Below are 24,638 nucleotides of genomic sequence, written 5' to 3'. Positions count from 1 at the left end.
ACGCAATTTTTTTGTGCATTTAATGTTATAAATACAGTGACTAGATGTACTCTTTTTTGACATATGTCCTAGTGTCCTTAACAATAGTGTTAAGTACATGATATTGTACTCTTTTTTTTAAAATTATTATGGGCCAATACATGTTTATGTGTTTTTACTGTTTTTAAAATTTGATTATTAATTTATATTTTATGGTTTGACCTAAAGCATTCTTATTGGTTCGTAGCACAATTTAAGATATACTAAATCGTATATATTTAAATTTTACACTTGGTATTTTTACCTTTAAAAAATAATCTATACTTTAGTTTAAGTTTACTTTAAATTCTTCAATATCAAAGTATTTTCATCATAAAGGCACACACTAAATGAGTTGATATTATAATTTCAAATAATTTTGGTTTTTTTAATTGATAATAATAATAAAATAAATAGAGTAATCAGATGAAAAAAAAACAATTTTTATAGAAGGAGATGACCTATGGAAATATGGGTAAAACGGGTAGAATAGTATATGCATTGGTCAATTACAACGGAGAAGAAGCTAAGTTTTATAATGTACTTTTTTTTTAAATTTTTATATCTGGTCACCTTAGTTATATAGTTATTATCAGTCACAAACTTATGTTATAAGAATACACTTAATTCATGTTGAAAATTAACATAACATACTTTTTATAATTTGACTATTATTAAACTTTTTTGTTGAAGCATTACATCAAAGTTTGCATATCAACATTGCATACTTACATATATGTTTATCGTTTAAGATTGCAAACACGGTACCTAACACAAAAAGAATTTATAATTCCTAAATTTATTTTTAACCCATGTTTAAATTATATTTATTTATTAAGTAAATAAAACATTAAGTATACATCAATATATTAATAATATATCTTATATAAGAATAAAATTATAAAAAGCATAATACAAAATGTTAAACACAGTAGGTAATATAATAATTAATATGTGTACCGATTCATAGATAATGTGTGACATAGAGTTGTTATGGTAGCTTACAAAACAAATAAAAACACATTTATATTTTTTATCATAAATATCAATTTAAAAATTATTTTTCAAAAGCTGTATGTTAACTATGTATGAATCTATGATACTAATATCAATTGGTCTCATAAATAAGCTATTAAATTTAAATATTTGACTATCTTTCCCTCAACGTTTCCATGTGCATTTTATAGCATTATCATCTTAATTTCATTAATTCAAAAAATTCTCTAAAAATGTTTGTTTTTTATTAAGTTTATTAATTAATTTTTATAAGTTGTTAAATCTGTAAATCAAATAAAAATACAATTTTTTTACCATAATTTATTTTGAAAAAAAAAATGTCTTGCATATTTTCATGATTTTTACTGCGTATTGTATCTTATATGGCATATTTTAATACTTTTTAGTGCATAAAAATAACAAAGTACAACCACTTACATACATAAAAATACTTTTATACCACGATACATGTGGAGTCAATGTGTTAATAATTGAAAATGTATCTACATGAACACAATTAAGCAAAAATACATTGATAGCTCTTAGAATATGTTTTATATAACACTTACTTTTTTGTCTACTCATAAACGACTACAAATAATAATTAAAATTTTCATAATTACAGTGAGTTAAATAAAAGGAATTTTTAAGCTTATAAAGGCTATAAAAAGGCAAGACTACCACAAAAAAAAAGTACTAGTAAAATCAATATTATCATCATATATAGTTCTTAATGAATTTGATAGACTAAGAAAAAGATTAAAATAATTAAAATACAAACATTCTTTAAACAAAAATTACCACTTTTAAAATATATTCAAAATCATCATGTATTCAGATATTCCATCTTTTAAGACCTCCTTGTTTAGTTAAATTAAATAATTTTGTGATGGCAAATAATTAGTGTTTAAAGTCAGAAATATTTCACAAAAATGTGAAACATTGAATTTTTTTTGAATACAAATATTAATGATAATTATTTATTTATTAAATAATAGTCCATAAGTTGTAGCTTTAATCATTGATATTAATATTTAATAACTTTGTGAATCCACCACTCATTCTAATTATATAAATATTAAAATATATAATTTATTTTTTTTAAGTTTTTGGTAAATTATACATTTGAAAATAGATTGACAAATTTTTGTTTATTTGTTTATTTAAAAAAAGAATAAGAAATTTCATCAAAATACTGAAATATTTTATGAAGTTATATTACAAATAATATCACCTGACAGGGTATTTGGATGTTCGAATTTACGAATTATATATTATTCATTAACTTGGTATAGTTAATAGTAAGAATACGATGTTACATATATGATATATATATATTACATTTTTTTTTTTTGAATAAATCAAACCTGCATCTCTCTGCCGTAGCTCTATTAGTATATAACTGTGTTTGCAATGTATTATTTTCTTACAAGTAAAAATTTCAATTTTAATATATTATAGTTCTATTTTTGATTCAATTGTAAAATGTCTAAAAATTATATACAAATTAATAAAAATTGCAATTAATTATTAAAAATAAAATAAATACTTTTGTTTTGATTGAAGTGGAATACAGACCAGCTTCCGGACTGCTTCTTTCCAATTTCTTTCTTTTATATTTAACTTTTATAAAATTTATATTATATTATAAATATAGATATATGCTGGATACTAATTCATCAAAAGATGTTTTTCTATGACTTATCTAATAATTGAATGAAATGGTCATTTAAACAAATTAAGTATGTGGGAAATAAATCTTACTTTATCCAGTATGAAATTTGCCAAATGGATGCTTTGTTCATATTCTAAAGTAGGCAAGATTTCTGTGAAAAAAACTTGAGAAACTAATAAGCTGATGTTTTTATTAGCAACTGAAATTAAAGAATCGTCAAAGCAATATAACAATAGATATAGATATTATAGTCTAATGATGCTTATGGATTTCAATGGTTTCTTGAAATATCATAAGTAAATGGGTATTAAATGAATTAGAACGGACATATTTATTTTTCAAATGCTTTTGTATATATTAAACTTTTGAAAGTATGTGTTCCAACAATAGTATCTGAATATTGTGTTGTTTGTTCTTTAAATAATCAAGCTTGTCTCATTGCAGCTGAAACACACTTTATTTTGAGTATACTAATTTATCAAGCCAAAATCATACCTATATTTTACTATACTTTAATTTTTAAATCATTATAGCTACCATATTATTAACCTATAAACAACTGTTATCTTTAATAATAAATTAGAAACTTATCATTTTAATTTTTACATATTTACATACTACAAAAATTTCAAAAAAACCATTTACTAAAGAATTGACAAAATAAAAAGGTGTTTCCATTAATGAAAAATAAATTTGTACCAACATAAAATATTTCTTAAATGGAATAAAAACTCTAGCATTAATAATTTATTTAAGTAGGTACATAATTTAAGGAGAAAATGCGGGTGAGCATCAAGCTGAAATATTATTATTATAGCAATATATAAATGATTTTAAAATTTCAGTAATTTCACTTATTTTAAAACGTAAAAATTTCAAATGTCAATAACAGTAATGATATAAAATAATAAAACTAACACAGATGTTTTTTTTGGTCGAGATTTAAAAAAATCATTGTTATAAACATAATTAAGGAAAGGTATTATAGTGATAGTATTACATACATTTATAATGAGTAAGGCACGGATGTTGTTGCATTTGCAACTTTTTTTCTACTTTTTCAATATATTGGTAAGTACGTTTTAAATGCGTGTCACATAAGTACGAACTAAAATCTAAAAGTTTTAAGTGCAATTTTTTGCAATTTTTGGATTTTTATTGCAATTTTATTTAATTTACTAATTTATACAACTATTTTAGTTATATAGTCGACACTTGACCGTCGTAAAATCTATGTTATCTTATAAAATAAACATAATAATTTCAAGTTGGTAGGTATTTAATACAGCACAAAAATAATTTGTGAAGTATGACTTTGATAATTATGCGTTATATTGTTATTATTTGTTTTTCAGCTACTTCGAATAGAATACTGAATGATTTATATTTATATTTTTGGTAGAATTTTAAACAATAACAGTAAATTTAAAACATTTATAACAAAACGCTGATATTTTTTAGTGCAATTTTAATATTTTAAATTAAATTTTTGGTATTTTTTACTGTAATACTACGATCAATTTTACTATGACGAATTGAATCCCGACTTGTTTTAGGGTATATACCAATTGATTCCAGTGAAATTTTAGGTATAATACTAATTCAGTCCATGTTTTAATACTAACTGAGTCCCGTCAAATAAAAAAAAGCATTTTAATTCCATTTTTACAGACTTAGGACTGTCTGTAACAAAAAAATCTACAGGTATGGTTAAAAATGTTTAAAAAAAAAAAATATTTTATAATATAAATATATAATAATGTAAGGGTATAACATACTATGTGTATAATTAAATAAATATATATAATGTTTAAATAACATTGTTTATATTGGTAAAAATGTATGGGATAAGCGTTGTATATTCAAATATAGTTATTGTGTTTGATTGCAACAGCGGCATTTATTGTCCGATTTACCTTTTTCTTTTATATAATTCCTTGTATTAATTAAATGAACACCTAATTTTTATATACGTTTCGCATTTTACATTCAACAAAATGTTTATAAATTGGTAAATGTTTGGGTGAGCTGAATATAGCATTGATATTCGAATTAAAGGATCCACAACTGTTGGTGGTTCTCGCCAATGAATAAGTAGGTAAATGAGGCCCCCATTTCCCGGAGGATATTGTGAGCTTTCGAATATGTAATTTTCTAATATATAGCCAGTAAGACATTCCACTCGATAGTCTTGAGGTAAAATAATTATGGTTAAGTTATTATGTTATCTGACGAAAATTATAAAAATAATATGAACAATATTACTTCGTCTTCTATAATGATATCTATAGACGGTAATTATAAGCGATGATAGAAATAAAATCTAAAATTCCCGGCCTATAGTATAATATGTTACTATATTATCTGACGAAAGTCGTAAAAATGATATGAACGATACGTATTTATAGGTATATCCATCTGGAGCGGTTTTTAACGCGCGACACGGCTGTACGTCTGTACGGCATAATTTCCGCTGTGTTTGGACTCTGCACGGTTGATTTTATATTTTATTCAAAATAATCCTCAGACTCAATTAGTTTATTATGTCCCGTTTATACACGGAACTCAATTAGTATATTATTTTTTTCCCGTTCAGGTATAGGGACTCAATTAGTATACAGAACAAACAGTACATTTGTGGGTTACCGTTACAAAAAGGCTGGGACACACTGGAATAGCACAAATATATAACTGTCTAAAGTAAATAAAACCGTCAACCTGATCTACCTATTGAGCTTTTCATACGTTCTTCAGAAATCATTCGTCCTACTATTTTTTCAATTTTATCCGTTTAATTATATCCATAAATATACTAGATACTTAATTTTAATACTTTTATACAGTTTACTGACCGCAAAAATGTTATGTTCAATAATTGTTTCAGTCAATAATGATAAACCTGCAAGATATCGAGACGTGCAACTTGTATTTAGATATTAAATTTATTATATTGTAGATATTTACAAAATTGTCTGTTATTATTTCCCTATGATACGACCAAAAGAATTGTCGTATAGCCGTACAGGGCCATACGATATAGGTTAAATATCGACAGGATTAATTATAGACGACCCAGGAAAAGTTGACACGGTACGCGACGGTCGCCGGCACAAAGTACAGACACCGCAGCGACCGGGAAAGCACCTTTACCAACCACCGCCACGGGCAACGACGACACGGCACCGACTCTCCCACCACGCTGCAAAGGCGCAGTGCGGGACGCGAAGACAAGTCGGTCCGAACGAGTACCGGCCGCCAGCCAACGTTCTCTTTTGCCCGTATCGTCTTCGTGACATGACTGATCGTCTCGCTGTTTGCTAACACGTTTTCTCGTTTTATTTTTCTACTGCCCACGTCACTAGTGCGAACTATAATATCATTACAGCCGTTGTCAATTACTACTGTATACAACCTCGCGTCATCGAAACTGTGTCGAAACAAAACCGACTTGTCGATTTTTTTCTTTTTATTGTTTTTTTTTTTTGTGTAAAATAACATAACAATGTACTAAATACAATATACAAACACAATTATAATATAATAATACAATTATTATTGTATAATATACAATTGTTACCACACCAATGTACGGGTGAACTCCTATTTCGTGTGAATAAACCGCCACATTCTTTCACGATCATATTACTGTCATACCTATTAACTATAACACTTGTCGTGTGCGATTTATTTATTTGCAACCGGACTACCGCGGGCCATCAACCTCAAGCACCCGCCGGCCGCCGTGTCAAAGTTTTGTTAAAATTGGATCTGGTAACATGTTCAGCATTTGACATCGCATGTCTTCATAAAATGTTTTTAGCATTTTGGATCGTCCGTAATCTAATACAAAGTACATAGATGAATAATATTATATAAACAGTATTGCTCATGTATCTTACTAGAAGGAGATAGTACTGTACATCTATGAGCAGTTTTTACTAATGTTAAACGTACTATTATTTGTACACTTTGTATGTGAGACGCTTCACATAATATTCACGTGCGGCCTCAATAAACTCGTGACCATAATCTAATACACATGCGTGATACACTATACAAAAATTCTTAATATTTTCAATGTCTAATTGAGACCGGAAGAAAAAAAAATACAAATTTTGAAATATGGTTTAATTAGATAAAATGTAAAAATCGTTATTATACACGACTTATCATTAATATGATTGGCAGTTATTATTATTAACACTATTTTTACTAGGTATATATTATATAATATACCTATATTATGTAGGGTGTATACATCCGAGAATAATAATAACAATCAATGTTACAAATAGTGGGATAGTGTTACAAATTGCATAGTGGGAACTGTTGCATAGTTCGACTGAAATTGTTTGGTCATATTTTAAGCACGGTCTTGATGAATATAACTTATTTATATATAATATCTATATTTATTATATTTATATTTCTACTTAGTGCCTACAAAATGTATTTTGATTTTTTTACTTGTCAATATACTCATGTTTTATACTCTAATTTTTTAACTTTTTGTTTCAGTATGCAGTATACTTTGAATTTTGTAGAAATATGTAATAACCATTAAATATGTAAAAAAAATGTCACTATTAGTTTAAAATTATCATGATTCTTGAAGATAATTGATAAAAATTCAAAAATATGAAAAGGAAAACAATTTGCAATTACAAAGAAATCCGTACTCTAGTCTAGAGTAATAAATTACGTTGCGTGAATCGCAACCTTTTATTGATTTTAATTTTGAAACATATAATCATTTTATAATATTTGAAAATAACCTACAGTTTTAAAATAGTCATAACTATATTATATCAATAAAAGCATTGGTGATGCTCTCTGTATAATGGGATATATATAGGTACCTGTATCCATCTGAAGCGGCTTTTAACGCTCGATACGGCTGTGCGACATAATTTCCCGCTGTATTTGGACTCTGAACGGTTGATTTTATATTTTACTCAAAATAATCCTAGGACTCAATTAGTGTACAGAGCAAACGGTAAATTTGTGTGTTACCATTACAAAAAGGTTGGGACACTCTGGAATAACACAAACATAAAACGTACGACATCTAAAGTAAATAAAACCGTCAACCTGATCTACCTATTGAGCTTTTCATACGTTCTTCAGAAATCATTCTTCCTACTATTTTTTCAATTTTATCCGTTTAATTATATCCATAAATATACTAGATACTTAATTTTAATACTTTTATACAGTTTACTGACCGCAAAAATGTTATGTTCAATAATTGTTTCAGTTACATCGGACAATTCATTCTTATTTTAAAGATTATCGGATAAAATGGATTATTGTGAATGTATGAAATCTACCATGTTTGTATGAAGGATACAACATAACATGCTGATGTGGCGTCTTCTGTGGTGCATTGTAGTTACCTTGGTTCTAGAGTAGCCGATCAGAGCAGCCGTACTGACCGGACTGGCTCATTATCGTACCGGTGGTAGTGGGGACTGAAGACTACTTGGGACGTCCCATTTTGACTCTGGAACCACCAGGGTCCCATGGAGAAACGCCAATGTTCTCGACGAGCTATCCGGTCCACGGCGGTAAATCGAAATCATAATGACAGTGCACACTGCCGCGGTGACATTAATTTTTTTATACAACCAATTTTAACTTGCACGAAAATCTCACCTAAAATCGAGTTGGATATCGTCAATGATACCATGTAATGGTGGTTATGGCAATAGATACTGAAAATCTGAAGAAAAATAACAACTAGGTAGTCACATAATTTTAGGGTACACACTACACAGTATTTTTCTCATTATCGAGTATAGATTTCCGTCTTATTATGTTCAGAGATTTAAGTTCGAATATATTATTTGGGGCAGAGTACTTATATAATGTTTTAGTAGAACAATAATTTAATTTATTATATCTGTATATATTTTAGAAAATACATGTCTTGAACGAGTCCAGAGTACTTTTTTAAAACACATTTATTTTTATGAATGCATCGTGATTCGTGAACCACATGACTAGGGTTCGGGACTTGTTGTATTTAAAATTATCAAAATATTAAGTGAAAATCATCAAAATATTATGCTTTAAAATATGCAGCTAATTTTTATTTTGTTTTTAAAAACACATTTTAATACATACATTTGTACATACTATTATATAGTACATACAAATTTAAATAATGCATAATAAGCACAAATATGCCAAAACATGCTCAAATATGCAGTTTTTCTAAATATGAAGAAATATGCAAATTTAAACTATTAGTATTTAATTTCACCATTTCATAAAACTCACCTAAAATAATCTATAACCACTATAGAAAAATATATAAATGCAAGAAACTCCAGAACCCTAATTATATATAATAGCTATACACAGCTAAGAAAAAAAAACATAATTTACGTAGTCGTAAACAAAACATACATAATACATATATAATCCTTAACAACAATAATTATTATTATTGTTTATCTATAATATTATACATATTAGATGAACAATTGTAATTATTCGTACACAAGATGTAATATAATATATTAGAGCTTCATATACAATAGATACAAAAATAGAATACTGAAAAATACAGAAAGAGACAGTTTAAGAGAAAGAAAGTAAAATTTTAAAATATAAAATGTAAAAAATATTTTATTGATAAAACTAAAACATTATTAGATTATAGGCGCATGCATTGATTAAAATAAATCATTATAAAATAATTTAAAAGTATTTTGGATTAAATATATACCAATTTGTTAATGATAAATAATATAATAATAAATACGCCGTTATAATATATTAATGTATGTTTAAATTAATAATCTAAATAAATGTAACTTTAGTCGTCCCATTATTAACAATATTAAAATATTTTTATACTTAATTATATGTTTAAAAATCATTATGATGTACCTACATTAAACAAATAGTTATATAATATTAAATTAATATTTTCTTGTAATATTTTATACTTATTATAACGATATCTACTCAACCTCAGCAAAATGTACCCGTTGTTTAAAATTTTTTATACAACTTATTATATGAACAATTATTTGTAATCTCGAATTAAATTTTTAAGGATTTTGCAAAACATTTTTAATCGTAATTTTCAGAAATAAAACGAAAATTTCATCAAAGAATTTTTCAACTACTTATCATATACCTAATACTTATACACACACACACACACACACACACACACACACACACACACACACACACACAAAACGCATAATTATAAAAATACATTTATTGTTTCACTCAGAATCTTAAATAGAAATATTTATGCAAAAACAGTTTTTAACAAAATAAATGATCTTATTTTGTTGTAATTCATATCGAATAAGTGTAGATACTTGAAATTTTTATTATTTGTTCAATAACAAACGCATTGTTTATATTAAAAAATTCCACGCATCATAAAATTTTCTATAAAATTATTTTGTCTTTTTGAACTTTTTATAAACATTTCTTTTACAAATTTCAATAAAAATCTTATTTTTAAATTTTATTTGTTTAGTAAAAAAGCTTAAAAACTATATACAAGATTAAATTTTTTTAGTCATGATTACTGCAATTAAAATAGTTTAAAATTGATTTGTTTCTTCTTTATGAATATCGATAAGAATAATTTTACCAGATCAAAAAACTTGAAAATGTATCACACTCTTCCTCATAAGTTGTAAGCTATTTAAAAACATTAAAGATAATATTTTTATTCGATAGATAAAACAAATTTATTATACTTATTTCAGTTTGAACTTATAATTTTGTAGATAAAAATGTATAAAATGTTTAATAATTATAACAAGGACTTGAAAACATTTAATACGAGATTCCTCATAAGCAGTTCATACTGAAACAGAAAAACAATAAACAATATTTTTTTTGTTTACATCTGAAGTTCAAATTTTATTCGATTCACGATCATATTTAAACCGTTGTGCAGTCATAATATAATAAATGCAATGTTTTTGACAAAAATTAATACAATCTACCCGATTTCTAATAGTAAAATAAATTACATATAGGTCTATTGTCCTAAATTATATTTTGTATTGTTAAAGGTTAATCATCTTCGCTCAGAATTATTTTTCAAATGCAATGATTCAATATTAAGTATATTAAAATTTAACATTTACCTAAGTTACAGTGGCTTAATTAATGATGAAGTAAACACGATACTTATTAGACATACAGCAGATTGGTTATACATACAATCGTCCCTTTTTTTTAATTTAAAATTAATTATTTCAGTTTTAACTAAAATTTCTATAAATGTATACAAAAAAATTGTATTATTATTAATTCTGTTTTTATGATAGATAAACGATCAAGGATAATAGTAAATTTTGTTAAATAAAAAAACATACTAACAAATATTAATATAATATTTTTTATGGGTAGGTATTTGGATAAATTGTCTTGCTTGGACAATATAATTTTAGTGCATAGTAAAAAATATAAAACAAATAATTGAATTAATGTACATCCATTATAAATGTAATATTGCTAATAAACTGGAATAGCTTCTTAGAGTCGTGGGTGCAATGATGAATCCTGTATTTTAAGTACTAAAATTTAAAATAATAATAATTTATTACACATACTATGCTCACGGCAACGTTTCCCGGTGCGTGGTAAATTGCTGAGCCACAAACTAAATGATTGTCTCTTGCTGTCGACAATGTTGAATTGTATGTAGGCGCATCCACTAACCAGTGACGTATTTGATGACATAACGGTGACTTGGTAATACTCCGAGTATCCACTCTGCGCCGGACATTTATCTTGGATACCCGGAAGAACTGTAACACATAAGACATTGATGAAATTATAGTAGATTTGTCGTTTATAGTGGGTAAGAGTGGTTTAAAAAAAAAAAACTACTAAAAAATTGTCACAGATTCATTTTCCCAGATTATCAGTTAATAGATTTTGCTGCATCGTATCAAGAGGCTTTCACGATTGAAGAACTTAAAAGTCATATTTCAATAAATATTTTAAAAATTGTGTAAAAAAATGAAAGCTGGATGGTACTTAGTACACACAGTAATACAAAAATATATTTAATATGTATATACATTGTTATTTAATTTATATGAAATTTTATATTCGATACTTATTATAACGATATCTATTTAACCTTAGCAAAATTGACCCGTTGTTTGATTCATGGGCATGGACATCATTGGTTTTGGGTAAAATAGCATTTCTGATAGACCGTTGCATTTGACGTTGCCACTTATTGCCATCCGAAACATCGTAGAATTTCCTTTTACAGTCTCGAACATCTGCGGTATAAGAGAGCGAGAGAAACGAAAACAAAATTAATTAATTTAATAATATTGCGAGAGAACTCAAATTAGAAAAAAGCACATATCCCTGGTAGAAGAGGCTAATATTCAGTGGTCAACTCAAAATTATAATAAGTTTTGTTCATATGTTTTCAATAACTTCACACATTTTGAAATGTATTATTATACAAATAACAAATTAAAATATTTTTTCAGATCCACCAGTGGGCAAAATCAATTGTTAGCGTAATAATATAAGTACATTAGACACTTACGGCACATTTGACATTTACTTCGCCAGGAGTTTTGATGACTGGGCCGTATAGCCTTTACGTACACACGTCCCTTGTTGGTGTCATCTGACGGAGAAGGTGATTTTAACACACAGTTAAAATGGTAATATTCCATATCTGTATAGTCTATGCGATTAACAGAACAAATGCACGAGCTTGATGAATGTGGTATGATGTTTTTAAAAATTTAAAACTAATTATTTCAGTTTTAACTAAAATTTCTATAAATGTATAAAAAAATTGATTTATTATTAATTCTGTTTTTATGATAGATGAACTATCAAGGATAGTAGTAAATGTTGTTAAATGTAAAAATATACTAACATATATTAATATAATATTTTTTACAGGTAGGTATTTGGATAAATAATATTATTTATTACACATACTATGCTCACGGCTTCGTTTTCCGGTGCGTGGTAAATTGCTGAGGCACAAGCTAAATGATTGTCTCTTGCTGTCGACAATGTTGAATTGTGTGTATGCACAACCGCTAACCAGTGACGTATTCGATGACATAACAGTAACTTGGTAATACTTTGAGTATCCAGTCCACGCCGGACATTTTCCTTGGATACCCGGAGGAACTGAAACACATAAGACATTGATGAAATTAGTAGATTTGTCGTATACATTATAATACTTAGTGATGACCTATCACTGATGAGTGAGTCTCCGTGAATGTTTTTAAATTATAACAAAATAATAAATATTATTATTTATGGTTTAAAATTTAAATATGTAGTTACGTCCAAACTTGAACTTCAAATGTTTATAAAAATTAATTGTTTATAGGTATTTTAAAATTTTTTATACAACTTATTATATGAAAAATTATTTGTAATCTCGAATTAAATTTTTAAAAAAAAATTCTAAATATTTTGAAAATTTAATCGTAAATAGATAACGCTAATATAAACATTTGGTGAAAATTTCAAGTATTTACAATGATTGGTTTTTGAGTTACAGCAAAATTGATTTTGTCAAAAATTGGTTATGCGTAAAAATTGTTGTTTTTCCGTAATTTTTTCATGGTTTTTCCCGACGCTTTTGAAAACTATTGGAAATTTTTTGACACCCCAAAGTACCAACTAGATGAATTTTCCTTTTCAAAGAGGGGCTGAAGTCAAAAATCGAAGCATTATTACTACTCCAAAAAATGATGACAGACACAAAAATAAAAAAATGAAAAAAAAATAAAAACATACATCATTGTAAAATCAATACATTTATCACTCCGTTCAGAATCTAAAATAAAAAACAAATAATTGAATTAATGTACATCCATTATACATGTAATATTGCTAATAAACTGGAATAGCTTTTTAAAGTCGTGGGTGCAGCGATGATTCCTGTATTTTATGTACTAAAATTTAAAATAATATTAATTTATTACACATACTATGCTCACGGCAACGTTTCCAGGTGCGTGGTAAATTGCTGAGACACAAGCTAAATGATTATCTAATGATTGTCGACAATGTTGAATTGTATGTAGGCGCATCCACTAACCAGTGACGTATTCGATGACATAACGGTAACTTGGTAATACTCTGAGTATCCACACCACGCCGGACATTTTCCTTGAATACCCGGAGGAACTGAAACACATAAGACATTGATGAAACTAGTAGATTTGTCGTTTATAGTGGGTATGAGTGGTTTAAAAAAAAAAATCAAACTCGATAAAAGATGTTTTAAAAAATAAACAATAACTCCTATAGTATAGGTCAGCGTTTCCCAAATTGTGGCCGCGGACGCTTAGGGGTCCGTACGTATACCAGAGGGTCCCGTGAACGTAAATTAAGTTTAGTTCAGAAAATAAAGCAAAATAAATCAATTTAGTACCATGGGCGTAGTTTGGTATAATTATATGTGGGGGCTATATAGGACTACAAAAATATATCAATCAAAAAATTTCTTTCGTTTAACTGGAATTAAAATGAAAGAGAACATTCTCTAAAAAAAAAACAATTTATATTTGACTTCTTCTTAACCTGGCATTTTATTTTAGAATATATAAAAGATAAAATAATTAAAATGTAATTATTAAATCAAACATAGGCGCCTGTGTTTTTCTGAAAAAATATTAAGTACATTTTCAGATTCTATTGCATGTGATAAGTCTCTTTCGATGTGAAGTATTGACAAGTTTGTAAACCTATCATTTGTCATGGTATTTCTAGTCCAATTTTTTATTCGCCTCATAACAGAAAAGGAACGTTCACACGAGGCAGATGATATTGGTATAGTAAGTGCAGTTTGCAACAGTTTATAAAAATTTGGAAAAATATTCTTGTCTACAACTGGTATGATGTCATCTATTTCATAATTTTCTTTATTGATCATATTTTTTAAGACAATCATTTCAGCCTTCAATCTTTCTGGACTTATGTTTAATATTTTCTAGAAAATAAATTTAAAAAATAAATAAATAAATCTTAAATCTTAATATATTGTTTTAAACTTCATAGGTAGGTACCTCATACTTATTAACAAACTCAATACTTTCTTCATATTTTAATTGTATAAAATTATCCACTCCTACACCGATTTTTAGACTTTCTAATGAAAACCTATTTTTCATGCCATTTATTACACAATCCATTATTTTAAAATAAGCATTAATTTTCCAGTATTCAAAATTTGCTACATCGTTAGGCATATTATCATATTTAATGATAGAAGAACAATCATCTGCTTCCCCAGTCTTAAAACTGACACAAAAATCACTTAAATGTGTTGGCTCTTTCTTTTTACGCTTTGAACCTACAAGTATAAATATTAGAATTTAAATTGATAAATAATAATTGAACACAGAAAAGTTTTTAAAATATACTTTTAGAGATGTCCAATGAAATGTCCAAATTGTCAGCAAATTCTTTTATATCTTTCCAAATTATTTTAAATTTATCAGAACAGCGATCAGTTTCAAAAGTTTTTATAATACCATTTATTAAATTAACTGAATTTCCTAATGTAGCTTTTTTTGATTGAAGTTGAGTACTTAAAATATTTATTTTAGTAAGTATGTCTTGGAATAAAAATAAAAAGACTATAAATGTTCCCTTTTTCATCATACTTTGGATCCCTATTAAAAAATTATTTACATAGGTACTTGCTTGATTATTTTAATAATTTAAAGAATAAATTAGCTTAATTTACCTATTGCTTGTGCTACATCCATATCATTGTTATTGTTAATTTCTTCACTTAAAATTTTAAGAATGGCTGCATAATTGTCTTTAACAGACTTACAATTGTTGTATCTGCACACCCAACGAGTATCACTTATTCGCATAATAGTTGATGCTTTTATGCCCATTATTTGTTGCATATCTAGTAGTTTTTTATTATTTGAAGTCCGAGCAAAATAAACATATAGTGATTCAATTCCATTAAAAAAAATTTTTGAGTACTAAAAAGTATAATGTAATTATATAAGTACCTAAAGAACAATGAACAGTTTAAATCATTTTTATTAAATACCTCAATATTTTTACATAAATCTAGGACAACTAAATTCATTCTGTGGGCCATACAGTGTGTATACATTGCAAATGGATGTTTTGATTGTATTTTAACTTGTACACCATTTTTACAACCTGACATCACTCTAGCACCATCATAAGATTGTGCTATTATAGGTACATTATGCAAATTTAATTGACTAAGAAAATTTAAAATAGTTTCAGCAAGTGTTTGAGAATCTTGTTTCTCCGAAACATCTACAAATCCTAGAAATCGCTCAAATATATTTAATCCTTTTACATATCTTACACATAAAGACATATATTCCAACTTATAACATCTAAATATAAAAAAGAATTAGATCATATTTTAGATTTAGTCACAAATTAAATTTACCTTGCATCATCCACCATTATTGCAAAAAACCCTACTTCTTTAATTTGAGAAACAATGCTTTTTTCTACAATATTACAACATATAGAAATGATTTCATTTTGTATGTCTGGACTTGTTAAATTAAATGATGTATTTAATTTTTTTTTAAATTCTACGTCAGTCTGAGCTCGTAACAAACAAGCTTCCTTAAAGTTACCTATGTCATCATTTATAAATAATAATATTTATCAATTTAATCTATTTCATTAAATAAAATACATATACATATATGATTGCTTAATTATTTATTTCATTAAAATTATCAAACTATAAAACTTAGGGAAAGATACCTTGATTTAATGAATTTTTTGCCTCGTCGTGGCCCCTAAATGGAATTCCTTGACGTGAGAGGTATAAAATAATATCAATTATATGTTTTGTATACATTCGATTTTTTATAATTTCTTCTCTACATTGGGCTGATATTTGAGCAATTACACTTCCAGTAGACTTACTCTTAGAGTAACCTAACCAACTCTCAGTGCACTTCAAATGCATTTTAGATTGTGCGTGGTGAGTTAATCTAGAATCTTTGCCACCAAGCTGTAAACGAATATTAAGTTGAAAATACTATTTGAATAGTTTATATTAAAATTACCTTTTTCCAGTTACGAAATCCCGTTTCAATAAAAGTCGCGTCGCTATTAAAATTAGTATTTCCAGTATTGGTATTAAACATTCGACAATAAAAGCAGAACACCGCATCTAGTTTAACACTATACTCTAGCCATGGATTTGTATCATAATAATTTGAAGAAAATGAACGGTTTTGCTTTCCATTTAATGTTTTGGGATAACTCTGTAAATTTAATTTGAAATAGGTACACGAAACACGAGAATTATTTTATTTCATCAAGTATTTTATTAAGTATTTTGGTATTTACATTTAGTAAATGTTGAGTCGGCCCTGTTTCCAAGTCCCCTAAATCTAACTGAAATGAGTCACTTAGTACAATTCCTGAATGCTCAGGATGAAAATTGTTAGGAGCATCCGGTTCCGGTATTAACAAATTATTAATATTTATTGGACTTGGATCATCCACTGAAAAATCTTCGTTATCCCTAATTGGTGGTAATGTAGTCTTGTCAGCTTTTTTCTTAATATTAAATATACTAAACATTATAAAAAAAAACCAAGAAAAACGAGAAAAATGAAAATTAATTTAAAATGTTTGAAATATGCTTTTAAGAAAAATAAAAGAGACGTGTGTGTGATCGCAGTACATGAGCAAATAACAGACACCGGTTTCCAGAAAAATACTGAAATAAATAAATATTATGTGTATGTTCTAACCAATTATTATTGTCCGTTATCGTCTTCATATTGTCATCGGACGACGCGTTATATGCACGACACGACGACAACGGGTAAACCCAAATAATTAATACGGCGTTGGTCTATAAATAAATGTGCTTATAATAAAAATAAATTGGTATATATATGTAAGTACAATAGTATTGTCAATAAACATTACACTGCTAATATATTTTAAAGCCTTGATGAATTTCAGGAAAAATTATAAAATCATTTAAAACTATAATTTCGGATAAAATGTAAAAATTGAAAGTAAACACCATGAGGATTGAGGGGGCTACATATATTTCTGTGGGGGCTATAGCCCCCACAGCCCCCATGCATACTACGCCCATGTTTAGTACTATTATTATTTATTATTGTTTTTAATTTTAATTTTTACTAAGGGGTCTGCTATCATTTTTATTATTTCATAAGCGGTCTGGCAAAGAAAAAGTTTGGGAAACACGCTGGTATATAGGTAATAATAATTATTACGAAAACGAGTAGTTTGAATAGACTGTGGACGCTAAAGTGATATTATTGATGATTTTCTATAGGCTATTTTGAAAATTTAAGATAGATATTAAATTACATAACATTTTTTTTTTCAGAAACTTTTGAATTTTTGAAAAAGAAATCGAAAGTTATGCCATTCAATTACTATTTTCTTACTAACTACTGTAGAAAATACTACATTTAAATACATTGATTTTCCACAGAAATATTAAGAGTGATATGGAACTTTTATGGCATATTACTATGTACAGTATTCGGAACTTTCACTATAAAGTTAGGTAACTCATTCATTTGATACACGTCTATTGTTCAATAAAATAAACATTATGTTTATATTTACGTTCATTTTTTTGTTATGACTAACTATACCAAATATAAAACAGATTCTTAGCATTCCTACATTAATAGTAGCTTGTCACTATAGTAAATAATGCAGTTTTAGATTTCTATAATATACTTAGAAATTAGCTTTTTTTCTGTATAATAATTTATATCATATAGGTATTTTTTTTATACAGTATATATTATCATTCACACTGTATAATATTGTACAATATATACTGAATGATTACTATATATATAGCACAATTCACGTATGAGACAAGTGATCAAATTTTTGTTAAAATTATGTTACTTAACCAAGCGTGGATACAAGGGGGCCATGGTAGCGATGACCCCCCCCCCCCCAAAAAAAAAGCAATTTACTTCAATTATTTGTCAAACGATGAAAAAAATTAAATTTTTTTATAGTTTAAGATCTTATATTTAGTTTTTATTTACATTAAATAATAATAAATACATTGTTTAGCGGATAGTTTTATTTATAATTCTATAATTTCCAATTGTGCCGACTGATGACGCGACGGATGCAAACGAAGTATCAGGATTTTTTTTTCATTATCCTAAGTATATTTTTGTGCTTAAGAAGATGGTGTGATTTAAAATTAAATATATCTTGTTGTTGCATACATATTAAAAATTAAAATTTAGTAAAATTATTAAGTTTGCGACTCGCGTTGTACCTATTGCCGCGCAAACCAATTTTTTTCATTATTATTTAACGCCTGTATTTCTTAATTAAGTGATTAAGTGTGAGACCCACACCATTTTATAAATAATAAATGTATTTTAGTAAACTTTTTTCACACACTGATACGTCATATTGTAATAATAATTTATTAATGCAAAGATAGTTGTATAGATAACATTTACAATGAAAATTTCTTCAAAAAAACATTGAATATTTCTAATCAATAAATACAAATTTAACAAATGTCGAATATTTTTCAAAAACAAAAAGAAAATTAGATTTTGCTTTATAATTATTGTTGGTTTATTAATATTCAATAAGTTTTTTTTAATAGTTTTTACTATAATTGTTCTTAAATAAAGAGTGTTCTTTTCAATGCACCTACATAGTTTTTTTTATTAATTTTTAGTTGTAAGTTAATTCCTTTAAAATTTAAAGAAATATTTATAGTAATAGCATTAATTATGTATATAATAAAATTAAAATAATAAATATATATATTGTATATATAATTGATGGTAATAATTATAATATAATAATAGAATTATTGTACAATATATAATGGCCGAATGCCCCCCCCCCCCTAATAATTACTCTGGATCCACGCCTGAACTTAACTTTAAAAAAAAATGTTACTGGCAAATATTGGTCACGCCTTAAGCCGCATTCCCACGACTGGTGTACTTGGCCAATATTTGGTACTGGTGGTTACTTGCCATGCCGTCGGATCGGCATACTTGTACAATTATTTGTCACTGGTGCCGTTCCCGCGGATTGTCGGTAAATGTGACACAAGTCAAAGGAACGGCCAATATACTTTTATTACTGATCCCACGACATGTTCTTATAGACCAGGAAAAACAGTAGCATACTAACTTTGGTCCAGTAGCGTATACTTAATAAGTATTAAGTATTAGTTTAGTAATAATTATAATAATAATTATAATTTTAATAATAATATTATATAATATAATAATTTTTTTAATGTACATTATTACAATTTTTTTTTATTTCAAACATTGATAATGATTATACTTATGCACACATTTGATATTTTGATATCGATAATTGAGATTGATTAGCATTTTTCGATAGAAATCTACGTAGGTACTACTTAATTTTGTTTTAAATATATATACTTATTAAAAAAAAAAATGTGTGGTTAGGTAATAGCGAGGTAATTAATATTACAAGTTTTTCGTTCATTGTTAATTTTATTTTCATAAATTGCATGAGATTTTGTGTTTTTGTTCTATATTTAAGTATTATTGTTTGCTTATGTGAGTAAATGTGGAATTAATTTAATTTAATCGATTTTATTTATATTGATCAAAATAATCCGGTTATTTTTAGTAATTTAATAATATAATATAATATCATGAATGACGAACGTTCATACTTCCATACTTGGAATTTGGAATCGTGCTATATGCCTATAAATATTTAAAATCAGTCATCAGTTAACCTGCAGTGTGTAACTATAGTGGAACCAGTGAAATAATTCAAACATTTTAGTAGTTCACATTATTAAATAAAATAATAATATGGAGTGGTCAAATGAATCAGTACTTGAATTTTTAAGATTATATGAACAAGAATCTGTTATTTGGAATTCAAAACATTTAAAACATAAAGATCGAAATGCAGTTTACGATGCGTGGTCAAATATTCAAAAGTCCTTCAGTCTTCAATGCACTGTACAAGAGCTGAAGAAGAAAAAGGAGTCACTTATGTCTACTTTTAGACCACTTTTGAGTAAAGTCAAGGCTAGTATGGGAACAGGCTCAGGTGCCGATGACGTATATAAACCAAATTGGTTTGCCTATGAAACCATGGCAAAATTTTTAGTTGGAGTATCTCAGCCTAGGTCAACAATAAGCACACAGGTAAATTTATTTAACTATCATGCATAAATAGACACTTTACCATTTGAATGTCGATGATTAATAAAATATAAAAATTAACACATTCCTAAATAAATAGATAAAAGTATAATAAATATTAAAATTTTAGGAACCGTAATATAATTTATTATAAATTGTAATATTCTGAGTATTCAAAGTATTTTATTAGATACAATATCAAAATAAAAAATGTTCACATTTACTTACATAACTATTACGTAGTTAAAAAAAGGATAAAAGAAATCATATTGTTATTATTACCTATTTATTATAATTTATAACGTATGGAACATGGGTACAGTGTATTATTATATGCAAATAATATATGATAAATATAAATATACTATATAGGTAATATAATTGTACATTATTTTGGTGTCATAGTATAGGTACCTAATAAGATAGTGTTTAAAATTTTAATATTGATCTTGCCATGGTATTTTTCCGTTTGTTGAAAAATATGTAGCGTATTCATCTCGTATTGTTTTAGCTTCCACTCCGGGTCTTCTGGGTATGTTACGTATGGGTAGTAAAGATGTCATGCTATTTTGTTCCTGTCGCCACATACCAGGAATAATCTGCCCTTCTTCATTTTCAATATCAAATATCCCATTCGGTGAATATTTAGAAGCGGAAGTTTTACTTTTTCTTAAAAAATTATGTAACAATACACAAGTTAATGTAATGTTTGTTACTTTTTCGGGTTCGAGTAACATCGGTTTTCTCATCACTCGGAATACCGAAGAAATTATCCCAAACGCATTTTCAACAACACGTCGGGCTCGGGATAGTCGATAATTAAATACCCTTTCTCTACTACCTTTTGCATACACTCCGGAGTATGGTTTCATTATACGTGAACTAAATGCAAATGCACCATCCGCAACAAGCAGGTAGGGAACATGCAATTCCCTTAAAGGTAACGGTTCATCTGGTGGAAACATGAGTTCATTTTGTTCTATACTTTTGTGCAAAGAGGTATTTCTAAACACACCACCGTCACTTATTCTCCCTTGGCATCCTATATTTGCATACAAAAAATTGTAATTAGCGTCCACCAAAGCAAATAAAACTACACTGAATGTGCCTTTATAGTTTATGAACTCTGAGCCACTATGTATGGGTGACTGTATAACAATATGTTTGCCATCTATGGATCCACAACAATGAGGAAAGTTCCATTTTTCGGAAAAATCTTTTTCTATAATTTTCCACTCTTCCGAGTTTTGAGGTATCTTGAAAATTTACAAAATAGGTAGTTTTTTAATTTAATTTTAAGTATTTGAATGAAACATAATTATTTATTTATTTGAAATACACGGCCGGAAGGCACTGAGTAATATGTAAATATGTAAATTATATCATTCAACAATATATTTAAAAATTAAAGTTAAAATTTCGTAAACTAGATTAGATAAAGTATTTTACATAATTTATTATGTTCATTAAAAAAATGTAACATACTACACTATAATACAGTATAGGGGAAAATAATTGGGGAATAAAAATAAATAAAATACATTTATGAAAAATATATATTGTCTTAATAATTACAGCGATATGTTTATTGTTAATCTCAGTATGGTCTCCTATAATGATAATTTTATAAAATTGTTATAATAGAAAATCTGTTATAATTTTATAAAATTGTTTACCACAAAAATATGATTTAACAAAATCAATATTCTAAAAGACAAATTACTACTAAAAATTTTAGTTTTAAAACAACCATTTAATTTTTCTTATTAGGGCTTAGAAGACACGTCGACATCTGTAGATATGAGTAATACTGAAAATAGTACTGAAAATCGTAGTGTCGAAGAAAATTTAGATGTCAGTCCGTCATGTAGTATGGATAGCAGTTATACACCGTCTAATAAACAAAATTATAAAAAACGTAAATTTAATTCATCTGAAGTCGAAAATCGTATGGAGGATGCCTACAAGATAATGAAAACTGTGTGTGAAAAACAAAAAAAAAACGTATGCCAACTTTATGGAGAACTTCTGGGCGAAAAATTAAACGAATTTGATAAAAAAACACAATATTTTTTAATGCATGAAATCGACAATTTAATCTTCAAAACAAAATTTCAAACTGAAAATACTTCTCAACCGATTCAACCTAATTACTGTTTAGAAAATCTACAACAAAATGTCCCCAGTGTTTCATATAATCCATATAACTATCCTGCTTCAATTTATTCAACATCACCATACTATTCTCAACCATCAGCTGGAGTGAATACCGATGAACCGAATGCTAGTAATATCCAACATGGATATCAGTAATATTTTATAAAGATTTACTTTTATTATATATAATAATAATTATTATACCTATACTCTTTATTCAAGGTTATATATTTTATTTTCCAAATGTTTTGAGATTTCTCTGTTTTTAATTTTTAAAATAATATTAATAAATGTATTAAATATTAATTTATACAAAGTGGAAATTAATAAAGATAAGATTTTTTTTTTTATTCAATAAGTATTTTATGATATTTAATATTATAATTTTTTGATTACAGTATATTGTAAATTATTTAAAATTAAACACATTCTTAAAATCTTACTTTGATTTCATCCTTAAGTACATCTATCAATGCGTTACAAACGTCAAACACGCACCGGGAAACAGTTTGGGAAGAAAATTTAAATAAATAAGATAAACTTCGAAAACTATCACCGGAAGCCAAAAACCTGAGTGTTACTGCTAACCTTTAATAAATTATTTTAAAGTATATTATAAATAAGAATAATGATTATAAAAAAAATGCTAACGTGTGTTAACCTTTCTTGTACAGGAATTGCTTCTCTCATAACTGTATCGTTTTTTTTTATAACTGGTCCAATTTTACTAAGTAAATATTCAAAGTCAATGGCCGACATCCTGCAAAAGTTTTCAAATTTACCGGATAGTTCTCGTCTTAGGTCTTCTATGAGATTTGTTGCATTGTACCTATATCAAAAGTATTATATCATAATCATTAAATAGGTTCCAGACTCCAAGTTATGTAAGTACCTATTTAACTTAAATAACTAGTAGACACATTGTAGGTACAATATTATATTATTGTGGATTTGTAAATCGTAATACTCACGTGCACAAATAAGAGTAAATAATTTATGTAAAATAGTTTGTATTTGTATAATCGCTATTTGCTGTAATGCAAATGCTATTATAGTTTTTAAGTATTAAATTTAAATAGACATATTTTACAAATAATTAAGTACGAAATGTGAGTATAAGTACATAAATTAATAGCATAGATACAGGTAAAATCAGTGATTGAAAACTGTAAGCAGTTATAAAATAAATAGATAGTAAAATTTTTTTCGAGTACCTATTATATTATACTACTATTACAAAGGTAACTATAAATATTTGAAACGTAACGAACTTACTTGTTACGACTTTGATGTATTGTCGTCATCCACCACCTTCTCTTCTTTGGACTTTTGACACTTTTTTTATTTTTTAAATATTCGCCACACATAACAATAAACGAAGCACAAACTAGTGCTTTATCGTTGTCACTTATCATGGTTTATTGATTAAATAGTATTAAATTACAATTTTTAAAAATTATTTAGTAAGTAAGTCTTTATTGCACAACGATTAGCACTACACTAATTTCTAACTTAAAATTCACAAAAACAAAAATATGAAAATATTAAATTATTGTTATTTAAAATGTTGCCCCCACCACCAA

The 24,638-nt window shown here is 26.9% G+C and overlaps 4 protein-coding genes across 4 annotated transcripts; 1 reads left to right on the top strand and 3 right to left on the bottom strand.

The window, feature by feature from the left end:
- Window positions 1-14,315: 14,315 nt before the first annotated feature.
- Window positions 14,316-15,579, bottom strand: LOC132924923 (52 kDa repressor of the inhibitor of the protein kinase-like). The gene is made up of 3 exons (XM_060989364.1): window positions 15,106-15,579; window positions 14,749-15,035; window positions 14,316-14,672 (listed from the first exon to the last, which is right to left on the bottom strand). Exons 1-3 carry the CDS (start codon window positions 15,344-15,346, stop codon window positions 14,316-14,318), a joined length of 885 nt encoding a protein of 294 aa, XP_060845347.1. The 5' UTR covers window positions 15,347-15,579.
- Window positions 15,580-20,559: 4,980 nt separating this feature from the next.
- Window positions 20,560-23,211, top strand: LOC132924922 (uncharacterized). Its single transcript, XM_060989363.1, has 2 exons — window positions 20,560-20,901; window positions 22,669-23,211. Exons 1-2 carry the CDS (start codon window positions 20,560-20,562, stop codon window positions 23,209-23,211), a joined length of 885 nt encoding a protein of 294 aa, XP_060845346.1.
- Window positions 21,240-22,220, bottom strand: LOC132927422 (uncharacterized). Its single transcript, XM_060991942.1, has one exon. It carries the CDS (start codon window positions 21,861-21,863, stop codon window positions 21,336-21,338), a length of 528 nt encoding a protein of 175 aa, XP_060847925.1. The 5' UTR covers window positions 21,864-22,220; the 3' UTR covers window positions 21,240-21,335.
- A 275-nt stretch (window positions 23,212-23,486) lies between the features above and the next one.
- Window positions 23,487-24,567, bottom strand: LOC132924921 (uncharacterized). Its single transcript, XM_060989362.1, has 3 exons — window positions 24,331-24,567; window positions 23,717-23,884; window positions 23,487-23,643 (listed from the first exon to the last, which is right to left on the bottom strand). Exons 1-3 carry the CDS (start codon window positions 24,468-24,470, stop codon window positions 23,487-23,489), a joined length of 465 nt encoding a protein of 154 aa, XP_060845345.1. The 5' UTR covers window positions 24,471-24,567.
- Window positions 24,568-24,638: the final 71 nt, after the last annotated feature.

The sequence above is a fragment of the Rhopalosiphum padi genome, chromosome 3 (assembly GCF_020882245.1).
Source record: "Rhopalosiphum padi isolate XX-2018 chromosome 3, ASM2088224v1, whole genome shotgun sequence".
Taxonomy (NCBI): Eukaryota; Metazoa; Arthropoda; class Insecta; order Hemiptera; family Aphididae; genus Rhopalosiphum; species Rhopalosiphum padi.
This window is presented reverse-complemented; position numbering and strand designations above follow the sequence as displayed.